The following is a 15,027-nucleotide window of genomic DNA, read 5'->3' on the forward strand; positions in this document are numbered from 1 at the left end:
GTTTGCATACCTCTTTCTGAGCTTAAAAATATACAAAGTAGGATTTTTCAGTTTATTTGGAGGGGCAGGAGACCAAGGGTGGCGATGTCAGTTATGTTGACTTCAAGGTTGAGAGGGGGTTCGGGAGTTCCTGATGTTCTAAAATATTACCAATCAGCCCAGCTAAAACAAGTGGTGATCTGGAATAAGGATCCAGCAACTTGCTGTTGGCATTCCATTGAATCCTACTACTAGTGGCCCTCATCTTTAGCTTTGTCTTTGTGGGCCCCAACGGTTAAAGATACCACATTTGTGGGGCATGGCCTGTGATCGATGAGGTGCACGTGGAACATTTGGACTAAGACTAAAAAGAAATATGCACTGTCGTCCTCTCCCTCACAATTAACGCCCCTTTTTAATAATCCAGGCTTCCCCTCCCCAGTTGCTCCCAAAAACTATTTAGCCAATTTCAAAATGTAGATATCAAAATAGTTGAAGACCTTGTAGGGAAGGGGAAGACCTCTCCTACCAGGAACGTCAAAATAAATACGAAATTCAAGATCAGATGGAGATCTGTTCAAATTTCTTTAGATCAGGCATTTTCTTACCAAAATTTCCCAGAATTTGACTTTTCCCAATCTATCAAATTTTGAAACCTACTTTAAGAGAGGCACTTACCATAAGGGTCTGATCTCAAGAATATATCTGGGAATTAAGTCATCTGTAAACACACCAGACCATAATTATATGTTAAAATGGGCTGAAGACCTTAATGTAGAGATAGATAGGGACAACTGGGAAGATATCTGGGAATCGGTATCTAAAACCTCAATCTGTACAACAACTAAAGAAAATATCTACAAAATTTTATTTAAATGGTACCTAACTCTAAGTAAGTTGAGCCAGATCTTCCCGGGAACCCCCAATCTATGTTGGGAGGGTGCTGTCTCAGAGGAGATATGGCCCACATTTGGTGAACATGCCCATCCGTACAAAATTTCTGGTCCATGATTCAAACTATCATCATGAACGTTACAGAATTAAGAATTCCCCTTGACACCTACAGTATGAAACGGTTGATCTCTTTTATTTTGACTGCGGCAAGATGTTCCATAGCTGCAGCATGGAAAAAAATTAACCTCCCCTCTAGAAGGACAGTATTAAAAATAATAAACAAAGTAATATCAATGGAAAAGCTAACGGCCCATCTGAAACAATCCACCGAAGAGTTTTATAGAACATGGGAACCATGGCCCCAGAGCTAAGAAAATATAAAAAACAGATAAGAATATCAATTTAGTTATTTAACATACCACTAGAAGATATTAACAATTACCAATAATGACAAAAAAAAAAACATTCAACCACATGAGCAACTTCCCAGACTCTTGGGTATCAGCCTACCTGGGGAAGCATTGGACGGAGGTGACAGGGGATACATCCCCCTTTGTCCACCCGTCCACCCCTTCTGTCCTACCTCCCCCCCCCTTTAACCCTCCCTGTGTTACCTCCCACATCCCCTCCCAACTTCTCTCTTTTCAACCCTGCTTCTCTCTTCTTTCTTTCTCAATCTGCCCTCTACTTATTTCAGAGATAACACTCCCAGACATTTTTAACATATAGCAGAGGGATGAGCGGCCCTAGTATCCGCCCAGCCTGCTCAGATATATAAAGTAGCGATAAACGCTAATTATCAAAAATGTCTGTATTCAACCAAAGAATTCTCTCTGCAATTTGTCTATGTTCCCCTGCTGCTCTCTCTGGAGTAGAGGGGTATTGTACTGTGTATTGTATTGTGTATACTGTATTATGCTCCCTCAGTATTGTTATATTCTGTGTTTCTCTGTTTTGAAAACTCAATAAAAAAGATTGAAACAAAAAAAAAATGATTGGGTCACTTTTGCTAATGAGATGATAGTCTTAACCTGCACTGTCACCATAGTTGTCCTGGACTAGAGTTGGGAACCTATGCTGTAGATCAAACTCCAGTAATCCTAACACACACAGCATGTGTTGTACAGTATATCACCCCCAGTAATGCTAATAATAGCATGTTCTTGTATAGCACTGCTAGTTGTACATAGTGCTTTACAGAGACATTTTGCAGACAGTCCCTGCCCTGTGGAGCTTATAATCTATGTTTATGGTGCCTGAGGCACAGGGAGATAAAGTGATTGCCCAAGGTCACAAGGAGCCAAGACTGGGAATTGAACCAGACTCATCTGCTTCACACTCAGTGCCAGTCAGTGTCTTTACTCACTGAGCCACTCCTTCTCTTGCTAACACACGCAGCATGTGTTGTACAGCATATCACCCCCAGCAATGCTAACACACGCAGCAGGTGTTGTACAGCATATCACCCCCAGCAATGCTAACACACGCAGCAGGTGTTGTGCAACATATCCGATATTTTTTGTAAAAGTGTGTCTTTCAAAGTGAGATTTCCAATCTTAAATTATGCAACTTATGTTACATATGGCTGTGAAAGTGTTACATGGAAAAGTGCTTTCATTTTACTGCAACTCCAATACATTCGGCTAAGTGTAACTGCCTTTTCATTGATTATCTAAATGGATTTAATTACCCCTCAACAGCAAGCGATGGAGTCACAAAAACTATCTCACATGAATCTTCTATAAAAGACGGGTTGTTCCATGCATTCCATTGTGAATGAATAGCATTACTCACACCATGACAAGATTTTGGGTAATTATTGTATAAGCTTTTCTACTTCAACACTAGTACATTACATTCTCTGCAATCCCAAAGACCTCTAAAAAATCAGACTGCAAAGGCTTTTATTGTCTTGCCTTCAACAGCAGCTGGAAGCCTATTTGTATGAATATTAAGACTGCGTTTCTTCTACCTATTATTTTAAGAAAAATAAGATTGTCCTTGTTATCCTCACATACAAGAACTATATCACAGCAGGTCAATTAGAATGTGGTCCATGTAATAATCAGAGCAATATGACTCCATTGAGCTGACAGGAATACAAAGCACAGTTCCATTTCTCTCTATTTACCCACTCCCGAAAAATGGTACTGTATGTGCAAATTATAACAAATAAAAGAGTTGGCCTAAGTCCACCAAAACAGGGTACAACAATTTGTCTCTCTGTCCCTTTTATTTTCTTTGCTACAGGACTCAGGAGGTATTGTAAGAAACAATAAGTAAGTGAGCTGTATTGTGTGTGTGATTAGGCAATTTAGTTTATTTTGTTAATAATAGGTTAATAAGACTCCTTTGGTATAGACTACTGTGCTTGTGCAGACCACATTTCACACTCCTATTATACAGATTATTATAAAGAAAAAAAAAAAAAAATATATATATATATATATATATATATATATATATATATATATATATACAGTGTTCGACAATCCTATACATTTACACGCCCGGGGCGTGTGGATTTAACCCCCGGGCAAGTAAATATAGGCCCAAGCAGCACACGTGTTTTTTTTTTAATTTCCCTGCTCGCGCTGAAATTTTCCCTGCTCGCGCTAAAAAAAATAAATAAATAAATCCCCCTACCTGACAGCTGATTGGTGCGCGCTCCCAGGCTATGTGGGCGCACGGCCAGGCTCTATATGAGCCCGCCCCCAACGAGCGGCCATTCTTTCTGCCCGGACATCTGTTGGAGGGTAAGTACTCGCCATGCTTGGGCCCCTCTGCTCCTTCCCTGCGATCCCCCTTGTCCCCACAGGGCTCCCTACTCCCTACCGGCAGCTCTCCTGTCCCCTGCTCCTGTCCCCTGCTCCTGTCCCCTTCCCCTCCTCATGTCCCCTGCTCCTGTCCCCTTCCCCTCCTCCTGTCCCCTTCCCCTCCTCCTGTCCCCTGCTCCTGTCCCCTTCCCCTGTTCCTGTCCCCTGCGCCTGTCCCCTGCTCCTGTCCCCTCCTCCTGCTCCCTTCCCCTGCTCCTGTCCCCTTCCCCTCGATCCACCGATCGCTGCCCGGGGCGGGAGGTCCCCACTGCTGCAGCCCGGTTGGCGTGCGGGGGGGTCCTCGGCCCTCACCTCTCACCACGTGCCTCCCATGCGCCAGCTAGATTCATGACGGCGCAGCCGCCGCATGAGGTTGGGGGGGATGTCGGCCTGCCCCTCCCCCCCCCACGAGCTTCATGCCGCCACGGGCTGGGGGAAAGAAACAGCCTGCAAAGCTGCTTGGCCGCGCACTGTGACTACATGCCGGCGAGGGAAGCAGGGCAGTGGCGGCCACGGCGGGGCTGACTGTCCCCTGGGGCGCCCGCCGGGGGATACCTCACCACGTGCCTCCCACCCACCCTGCTGATTGGGGGGGATGTCGGCCTGCCCCCCCCCCCCACGAGCGGGAAATGGGCGCAGGTGGGTGGGGGAGGAGCGTGGAGCTGGTAACGGCCTTTCCTCCCCTGTGTGTGTGTGTGTGGGAGAATGTGTATGTGTATATGTGGGAGAATGTGTGTGTGTGTGTGAATGAATGTGTACTGTATGTGTGTATGGGAGTATGTGTATGTGTGTGACACCAAAGGTACCCCCCCAATCAGTAACCTCTCCCTCCCAGTCAGTAACCTCTCCCACCCAGTCAGTAACCTCTCCCACCCAGTCAGTAACCTCTCCCACCCAGTCAGTCACCCCACCCAGTCAGTCACCCCCCCCAGTCAGTCACCCCCCCAGTCAGTCACCCCCCCAGTCAGTCACCCCCCCAGTCAGTCACCCCCCCAGTCAGTCACCCCCCCCCCAGTCAGTCACCCCCCCCAGTCAGTCACCCCCCCCCAGTCAGTCACCCCCCCAGTCAGTCACCCCCCCATTTCTCCCCTCTGTGTCTCCCCCCCACACTCTCTCTCTCTCCCCACACTCTCTTTCTCTCCCCCACACTCTCTCTCTCTCCCCCCCCCACACTCTCTATCTCTCCCCCCCACACTCTCTCTCTCCCCCACACACTCTCTCTCTCCCCCACACACTCTCTCTCTCCCCCACACTCTCTCTCTCCCCCACACACTCTCTCTCTCCCCCCCACACTCTCTCTCTCCCCCCCACACTCTCTCTCTCTCCCCCACTCTCTCTCTCTCTCCCCCACACACTCTCTCTCTCTCTCCCCCACACTCTCTCTCTCTCTCCCCCACACTCTCTCTCTCTCTCCCACACTCTCTCTCTCTCTCTCTCCCCACACTCTCTCTCTCTCTCTCCCCCCACACTCTCTCTCTCCCCCACACTCTCTCTCTCCCCCACTCTCTCTCTCTCTCCCCCACTCTCTCTCCCCCCCCACAGACTCTCTCTCTCTCCCCCACACACTCTCTCTCTCTCTCTCCCCCACTCTCTCTCTCTCTCTCTCCCCCACACTCTCTCTCTCTCCCCCACACACTCTCTCTCTCCCCCACACACTCTCTCTCTCTCTCCCCCACACTCTCTCTCTCTCTCCCCCACACTCTCTCTCTCTCTCCCACACTCTCTCTCTCTCTCTCTCCCCACACTCTCTCTCTCTCTCTCTCTCCCCCACACTCTCTCTCTCCCCCACACTCTCTCTCTCCCCCACTCTCTCTCTCTCTCCCCCACTCTCTCTCCCCCCCCACAGACTCTCTCTCTCTCCCCCACACACTCTCTCTCTCTCTCTCCCCCACTCTCTCTCTCTCTCTCTCCCCCACACTCTCTCTCTCTCCCCCACACTCTCGCTCTCCTCCCACACTCTCTCTCCCCCCCCACACTCTCTCTCTCTCCCCCCCCACACTCTCTCTCTCCCCCACACTCTCTCTCTCTCACTCTCTCTCTCCCCATCACACTCTCTCTCTCTCTCCCCCCCACACTCTCTCTCTCTCCCCCTCCCCACACTCTCTATCTCTCCCCCCCACACTCTCTCTCTCCCCCCCACACTCTCTCTCCCCCCCACTCTCGCTCTCTCCCCCCCACACTCTCTCTTTCCCCCAAACACTCTCTCTCTCTCCCCCCCACTCTCTCTCTCCCCCCGACTCTCTCTCTCCCCCCACACTCTCTCTCTCCCCCCCACACTCTGGATCTCTTATTTACCCTATATATCTTACTGGCCCTATACTTCACTGAAATAACCTATACTGCTTTCTTCCAGATCTGACTCAAGCTTCACACGGAAGACATCGGAATCCCCCCTAACCCAGAAGAGAGGTAGGGAACACATCCCCTCCAATGTATAACATTGCAGGAATGCGGGTACCTGGACATTGAGGGACTACGGATCAGGTAAGATCCCAGGTGGGATTGCTGCTTTAGATATTGTGAAGCGAGGCGTCCAGACACTGGTTAAGAGGTTCAGGAAACTAGTAATTCACACCTGGCTTTTATTTCTAGATCCGACATTTACGCACACACACACGTAACAATGACTAATTGTAGTATAATGTAATACAATAAATACATTTATGTCAAAAACGAATGTTGTTCTGACTAGGAATTTATTTTATTTATATATTTTATTTTAAAGCGGGGTTGGGGGCGGGACTAGGGTTGGGGCGGGACTAGGGGCGGGGTTAAGGGCGGGACTAGGTGGCGAGTAGATTTTTTGGTTGGGCGAGTAGATTTTTGGGTGATTTGTCGAACACTGTATATATATATATATATAAATTAAACCTTAAAATGGTGCTGGGGTGGAGGAGGATGTTTTTATTATAAGATGGGAGAGGGAGCAGGGGGGAATACAGATCTAATACCTTCAATTGTATTTACATTTGTTAACTTCTCACTCCTCCTTTCCTTTGATTCTCCCCAAATCTGAAGCCCATGGTGCATGGTAGAACTAAATTAAAGCTACGTTTCTTAATACATAGGGCAGGAGTAATCAAAGTGAAATGTGGTGTATCGTCTACAAAGTTAAATGAAGTTACTACTGTACCAGATCGGGCATGGTACCCTAAATCACTCTTTGATGACCCCAGGACACAGGTGCTAAGATATCACCCTCTTGAGTACAACCTAAGTGCTCAAGAAAGCTGCTCTGCATTGAAGATTCTTCAAGTACTGAATGGGTTAAACATGAAACCTTAACACCGGTGTCAAAATACTTTAAATCTGACTTAAAGGCTTGACATTAAAAGAGACCTTTTTATTGATGTGTTGAAACTGATGAATTAATCAATAGACCGGTCCACAAAGATAATGCTATCCTGAGGGTCAGTATCTAGAAGTTTTATAGCTGAAAACACATTAACGATGATACCTTCTCGCCACGGGGGCAGAATGTCTGTTGTGACAGGGGAACACGAATCGTTTTCTGGCTTTAGTTCAATCTCATAATTTTATCATTTAATAGTCAGATAACGTAGAAAAAGACTTAACCTTGGCGTTGCTCTTGATTTCAAACAGAAAGATACTGAGACCAAACATACACATACTATACAGGAAAAACTAACAGAGAATTTTAAAAGCTACATTAATATTAAATGTGTCTGTGATTTATTGGCCAAGTGGTTATGAATTTTTGATACACTGATGATTCACCTATTTCTTGCTAAGTATTATGCATGCCTTAATAAAACCATATTCTATACATGGCCATTACACAGAGCACAGATTATTTCTATATGCATACTTGATGTCAAAGAGATCAGAAACTTTGTAATGTATAAAAGAAACCCCGTTACAAAACAATTCAAAATTACAGCATACATTTGCAACAGCTGCTTTATTGCAGACATATTTTGTAACATCTGCCATCTTCTCTGCTATCTTCATCTTGCTATGAGTTTACCCTCAGGGCTAATTTACTGCTGACCTCAGAAATATGGCCCTTTAATTAAACATTGTTGATAAAATTCTACTTATTTAAAACTTGACCATTTCTGAAGAATAAACACGTATGTTTTCTTTATTTATTTTACTAGTTGTCACAGTTTATTTCACTGTTTGTTACGTTGGTGGCATCATCATTAACTGGAAGCATAAATATAAGGCACACTGGTACCTTCTTCTGCAGCTATCCATGCAGGGGAACATCTGCTTTCATTTAGACATTTTCGGAATCATCTGAGAATTCTAACCTTGAAACCTACTGTACTGTACTTCTATTTTTTGGGGTAATTTTTCAAATTAAGGCAGGGGTTCTCAACTCTAGTCCTCAAGACCCCCGACAGGCCAGGTTTTCAGGATATCCCTGCTTCAGCACAGGTGGCTCAATCAGTACCTACAGTACTTCAGCAAATGTGGTTCAATCAGTGGCTCAGTCTTCCACTGAAGCAGGGACATCCTTAAAACCAGACTTGTGGGGTGTCTTCAAGAGCCCCAGAATTAAGGTGCATATATGAGATTGAGACAAATTAATTTACCCCATAATGGTAGGATCTATTTTTATTATTTACTATGTAAATATTCAATTTTCTGAGTCTCCCTGTAACAATCATAGTAACAGTGTAATTGTCTTGACACTATGAATGTGATATATATGCATAAAGTTGAAATCCACATTCTGCTTGCTGCCCTCCCCTTCAGTTGGTTGTCTAACAGAACAAGAATACTGATCAACAAGAATTATTGTTAGGATTATAGGAAGTTAAATGGATAGAATAGGAAAGTAATTCAGAAATAGGTACAATTTGTTTTACTTATATTCATAATATTTTAAGAAGAAAATGGTAAAGTAAGGAAGGATTTTAGTATAAATTACTGGTACATTTTGACCTTCACTAAGAGCACAATGAACCTACAGTACAGTACAATGTGTTGTGCTGCGCTGGAAGAAGACAGCTTAGAATAAAGAAAAGAATGTACAGTAAGGAATCCTTCCCAAAGTCAGCAGGTATGCACAGTAAGAGTCCTAACAGCCCCTTCAAGTAATTATGCCTTAAGGTGTCCTATCACCTAGCACCACTTAGTAAATATGGCCCTTCATTCTCAATGTTTTGCTAAAAGGGTGAAGATTCCACATTGTTTTGGAAACGTGGGCCTTATTAAAATCCCCAAAACAATGTTTGTGTTATTTATAATGTGATATTGTGAGGTTGTACTGTAGAAGAATACGTCACCAAAATGGTGACAAGAACGGAAAGGTTCTACGCTTCGCCCACACCATTAGGCTAAGGCCCCACTGCCTCAGACAGCGCACCCGCACTGCATACAGGCGGCACGTTGAGAGGCACTTCATGCTATCTCCGGTCCACGGGGAGCATTTTTGCGTGCGGGAGGGGGGTGGCCAAAACGGGCCGAGGGGCGCGGCCATGATGAGGGGGCGGGGCCACGACAGACACCGGCCAAACTAATATATGTTTGTTTTCCCCTCTGAGCCTCATACTAGAAATCTTTGCACAAACACTTTCCTTTCCAAACAAGCCAGGCATTAACACAGGGTGTTTGCAAAGGCAGTGGGTCTGCAGAGGGGACAGTGAAACAACACACGCACCCAGACTAGTTCCTGCTCAGTGAAGTGCCCCTCTTCCCTCCTCTCTTTCCTCCTCCCTCCTCCCGCCTCCCTCATGAAACTGGGCCGGCCTAAAAATGTAAAAAAACAAAACAAGCCATGACACACACACAGCTCAACAGGCCGCCTCCCTCCTTCCCTGCTCCCCTCCTTACCTCATTGGCTCACACGCGCACCACGTGACGCGTCAACGCTTCAGAACACCACCTTCTGGTAGCACTGGCCGGCTGACGCGTTACAGCACGTAGTGAGCCACGGAGGGAGGAGGCAGCGGGGACCAACAGATTGCAGGTAAGAGGCTGGTGGCGCACGCGGCCGCGAGCGCCGCCGGACGCAGCGGGACCTAAGTCTTAGATTGTATGTAAGAGTGAAATATCACACTCTGCAGACTGGTTGAATACTTTTTGTCTCTTTCCTGTGGTCCTGGTAGATCACATATCTCAAAAATTGTACATACAGTAGAATAAATTGTGTTCCTTATGGCGCTGCTGCTGCTTTGACATTGTCTCAAACAGCTGGGGAGCATCTGCACTGTCACACACTCTGGAAACAGGCCAAGCAGATGAAAATGTTTTATACAGTATATCAAGTTTCTCTGTTGAAATCTCACCTTAGTTTCTTGTTACAACACACTTACAGTATGCTACTGTATACCACACATTGTTACACTGTATCATGCATACTTTCATGTAATCCTATTTTATTTGTTGGTCTTCCACTCAGCAGATGAACCAAAAACTTCACAATTCTGTATGTTAGATAATCAGAAAGATGTTTTATACATGCAGATAAATACTGTACAAATGCAGTTAACGTCTCTGTGGCTTGCTCTTGCCGCCTGTGCATGTATCACACAATAACAATTTAATGTTAGGATTTTCAGGATAGTGAATATTTTCTCTGTCGGGGGTGGTCAACTCCAGTCCTCTAGGGCCACCAACAGGTCAGGTTTTAAGGATATCTCTGCTTCAGCACAGGTAGCTCAAACAGTTTGAGCCACCTGTGCTGAAGCAGGGATATCATTAAAACCTGACCTGTTGGTGGCCCTTGAGAACTAGAGTTGGCCACCTATGCTCTGTTTACTTTGATATTTAAGAGGAGCTGTGGTTGAGTGGTCAAAATCGTGATCTTTCATACATGACCTTCCTATTGCACCTATCTTTGAAATGCATAATTTCCCTGCAAGACCACCAACTATGAGGAAGGTTTGTCTGTCATGTTCCAAGTGGAGGAAAGGGGGCATGGCCGGCCCCCCTGAATTCAGGACTTCTGTGTCGGATGGCCATCTCCCCTTCCTCCACGGGCTCCCCATACCTCACTGAATGGGCAGAAACATGGTCCGTCTTCCACCATCCTCCCCCCCCCCCTCTCTACCCAGGACAACTACTCTGGACAACTGTGGACTGGAGCCCATGACAAGACTTCAGTCCTAGACCCTGAGAAACCTTCAGAGGTCCAGCTTACTTGTATTTTAGTGTCTGTATTATGAAGTGGTGTTTATGAATGTAGCAGCCTTATGGAGCCCGCTAGAAGATTGCATTAGAAGATCACAGATAATGCAATTTCCCCCATGACTTCTGTCGCGTATTATGTTAGTTTGAATGATGCTGCTCCAGATTTCCCCTCAAAACATGTTAACGGGTACAACAACGGCTGCTACATCTATAGTACATTGTTTCCACTATAATTACTATATAAAAGTAACAACATTTAATATCCAACCAAAAATTCATGGCCATGCAGAAGGGGAAAAGATACCAGAATAATATATATAGTATATAGCAAAGAACAGTAGGCACTCCGTCAGGTCAGTCAATAGGGTGGGTGCAAATCCTATATAGTGAAATAGGCAATACAATACCGTGTTGACGAATATCAAAGGCAGCACTCCAAAGGTTGATCAAAAAATATATCGTAATTAACAAGACATCATTCCAACGTTTCTGTCCGTGTGCGGGACCTTTATCAAATTACCTCGATAAAGGTCCCGCACGCGGACCGAAACATTGGAATGATGTCTTGTTAACTACAATATATTTTTTGACCAACCTTTGGAGTGCTGCCTTTGATATTCGTCAACACGGTATCGTATTGCCTGTATATATATAACAATGTACTAAACATTGGTGTCAAAGAAATACAACAAGAGATAATTACATGATGGTAAATAGAAAACTAAAGCTACATCCTAAGTAGAATTTGAACAATAACACCTTACTTACAGATGAAATAGTTGAAAAATAAACCTAGACTAATGAAGCATTCCTACAACATTTAAATAGTGTAAGTTAGCACTTATGTTTCAATCATTATGGCTGCTCGATTATTGCTCAATTAAAATGTATGATGAAAATTAGATAAATAATTGAAATAACAATCCACAACAAATTACAATTGGTGCAAAAAGCTATTGCAAAGGGTAACTTTTAACAGCTAGTTCAAATTAGTATGCATACATACCCACAATGGACATCTCTGGAACTGTGGCATGATATGGTCCATTAAGAAACTCTGGTGCATTGTCATTGATGTCCTGAACTTTAATAATGAATTCTGAAGGAGGCTCCAGAGGTTTGTTTGTATCCCTATCGACAGCTTGTGCTGTTAGTGTGTATTCAGCCTTTTCCTCTCGATCAAGTCTTTTCATTGCATGAATATCTCCAGTCTTGTCATTGATCACGAAGATTGTCCCAGCTCCCTCTCCGGATAGGATATACTTGATTTTGCTGCTTCCGGGATCCAAATCTGTGTGAAGCTAAAAATGACAATTAACATTCTGTTAGTGCTAGAACCATCAATAATTTGCATTTGCAAGTTCAGTACTTTGCCCTGGAGGATTCATATCTCAGATTAAAGAATTAAGATTGTCCGGGTAATTGACACCTAACAACCAAGTGAAACAGCAATTCGTTGAGTAGAAAGCGATACTACTGTAAATATAAATATGACACTTCTAAAACTCCTCATGCACTGACAATAGAAACGTAATTCCTATACATGTTACAATTTATTACATAACACAAATAATACACGCATTGCAAACCACTTAAAATAATTCAATATTTTGCAGCTGATTGAATTGCAGGAGACTACGCTCTGTATCACTGATGTATATAACAACAAAAGTCCTCTCTTCAAGTTGTTAGTCCCATTCATTTGAATGTAGCTAAAAGGTTCTCCATCCTGGGGCAACAGCTTCATAGCATATTAAATAAGAGCCAATGGAGACCTATCAACACACAGGAAAAAAAGAGATGTTGTGTCATATTAGTGAAGGTCAAAGTTACCTTACACAGAAAGTTCCAAGACGAGTGCCTTCAATGTCTCCCTTTAATTTAAGCTTTACAAATGGTAGACGAATGGTTTAAAGAGTTGTGGGAAGTGGAGAAAGGTGTCAGCAACCGTCAAAATGTAAACCAATGCTAATCAGTGGATTATTCCACCGCGGTAATGTGCAGGTTTTTGCATTTTTTACAAATATATATTTGTCATCTCCATCTAATTCAAGCACAGGCATAAATGTCACATTTTATCACTGTGGTAACTTGAGAAACAGTTACATGTGCATTTCTGTGTGACAGTCATAGTTATGGGTGTCTTCATACTGTAGATACAAAGATATGTTTTAAGAAACCATAGTTACGCTTTGTCCTTCATTACCCTTGTATCAGGACAGAGTAAAAATGGTTAGAAAATCTTGAAGGAAATGATGGAGAAGAAAGTTTTATAGGCAAGAAAGAAGATGAAGACTACTCAACTGTGTACTTTATTACGAATATAGTCTGATTCATACCTTGCAGAAACATAGATACAGTATCGAGATTCACTGCAGCTCTTTGAAGTCACACAGCTGTGTTCTAATAATGATGTATATACAGGCAATGTTCATTTTAACAGCATACTTAACTTGGATTCAGTTGCTGCTCTCAGTCATTATCTGAATTGCTTTGCAACATTTCATAATGAATATAACATACTCAGTGCATGATGTACAGTAGAGGGCAATTCCAATAAGCCCCTTTATTTTAAAGCTGAGAGCTCTCTATTTCCTCTCCTTTAGTTTTCAACAGGCAAACTTCAACACACGCAGAATTTAGAATATCCTCATGGGGGGATAAATTGCCTTTAACACCCACAATCAATTGAAAATGGTTTACTGTAGGCCTACACTTATGTCTGTCGATTCAGATAGCATCAAACTCAATAAATATGCTAGTTGTTCAATCTCTTGTTACCGGGCAGTGAAAGAATCTGAGTATAATTGGACAGATTTCATAATACTAGACTACATATGGCATCTGTTCTGTGGGATGTCCTATTTCTATGCCAATTCTTAAGCAGATGACACCATTCCCTACACTCTGATATGTAAATGGAAACAAAGTAATTCTAAAGGAACAAACTGCAATACAAAATAAAGCATTAATCCTGCCTACCAGTTTGTTCTTTTTAACCATTTTTCTTTTTTTTTTCAGAACCCAACTCCAGAGCTGAACCACAATATTTTTGGCTCTGGGGTCGCCCCATTTCCGAGATACATAAAGTTTTAGTTGCAGATGTTCTTCTCCCATTTAGGGATATCATAGTAGCCGTCAAATCTTACAGTTCTTGCAGGTTAAAAGGAAGCTGCAATGTCATTGGGTGGATGACGTTGTGTCTTCCTATTGGGCAACCATTTAAATGTCCACGTAGAAACACCAGCAACTAAGTGGGTAGGGCTCTATTGAACCAGGGCATTCCCAGAGCATAACAAAAAGGGGGCTTAGCTCAGAAAGAACCCCCAGTTTGAATTATATATATTTTTCAAAATCAATACTAAAATTAGGCGGGATTGTTAATCGTAGCAGTGCTGGTAAATATACTCACATAAGAGAAATCATAGGTAGCATTGGCATCTTAAGAGTGATGCATTTTACAGTGATAATTTTAAGTGACAATAATAGTTAGACTATAGTTTGACTAGAGGTGACTGGGGACTGCATCCTTTCTGCAAACTCTTTTACTCAAGGCAACAAACGGTGAGCTTATATAACCACACTTTGATCCCAAGCTTGTTAACCTGCATAATTTAACCCCCACCCCTTTACAACTTATTTCACTGCAGCCTCTCCCAAAACTGACTGCACAAAAATACCTCCCACACCAACGCAGCACACTGAAACCCAGAACTGACTCTAGCATTGCAATGCAGCAAAACATTTGACAAGGAACAGGCACACCCCTGCTGTTTAGTCTGCACACACTCACAACAGCTCCATGCAGCACTGCCTACCTCTGGCATCATGAACCTGCTATGTATCTTAACTTTTTTCTTTCTCCTGGCCTCATGGAGATGTTATTCCCTCTATCCACTACAAACTCCTCCATCCTGGCCCAACATCACCATACAACCTGGACTACTCAAAAGCCTTTCACTATCTACGGAATGTAGGTGAAGAACTCTAAAAACCAGCACACCAACCACTGCTCACTCTAATGGCAAACACCACAAATTTACAACTTGCAAACAACTACCCAAATTTCTGCTCATACTATTACTCTCTTTAGCAGGTGATATTGAACCTAACCCAGGTCCTCCCATTTCAAATCTGTCCCATGCCCCTGAGAATTTCACCTTTAAATTCCAAAAAGGGCTATCTGTCGCCCATATAAATATCCGGAGCCTGCTGTCCAAACTGGACAAACTAA

The 15,027-nt window shown here is 43.7% G+C and overlaps 1 protein-coding gene across 2 annotated transcripts in view; it reads right to left on the minus strand.

Moving 5' to 3' along the window:
- The window catches only part of CDH8 (cadherin 8), a 215,243-nt gene that overhangs the window by 115,279 nt on the left and 84,937 nt on the right, over positions 1–15,027 (minus strand). For both annotated transcript variants that reach the window (XM_075576755.1, XM_075576756.1), the window contains exon 3: positions 11,800–12,094. In XM_075576755.1, the coding sequence (XP_075432870.1) occupies positions 11,800–12,094 (295 nt within the window). The remainder of the gene's footprint in view (positions 1–11,799; positions 12,095–15,027) is intronic.

Source organism: Ascaphus truei, chromosome 19 (genome assembly GCF_040206685.1).
Source record: "Ascaphus truei isolate aAscTru1 chromosome 19, aAscTru1.hap1, whole genome shotgun sequence".
Classification (NCBI taxonomy): domain Eukaryota; kingdom Metazoa; phylum Chordata; class Amphibia; order Anura; family Ascaphidae; genus Ascaphus; species Ascaphus truei.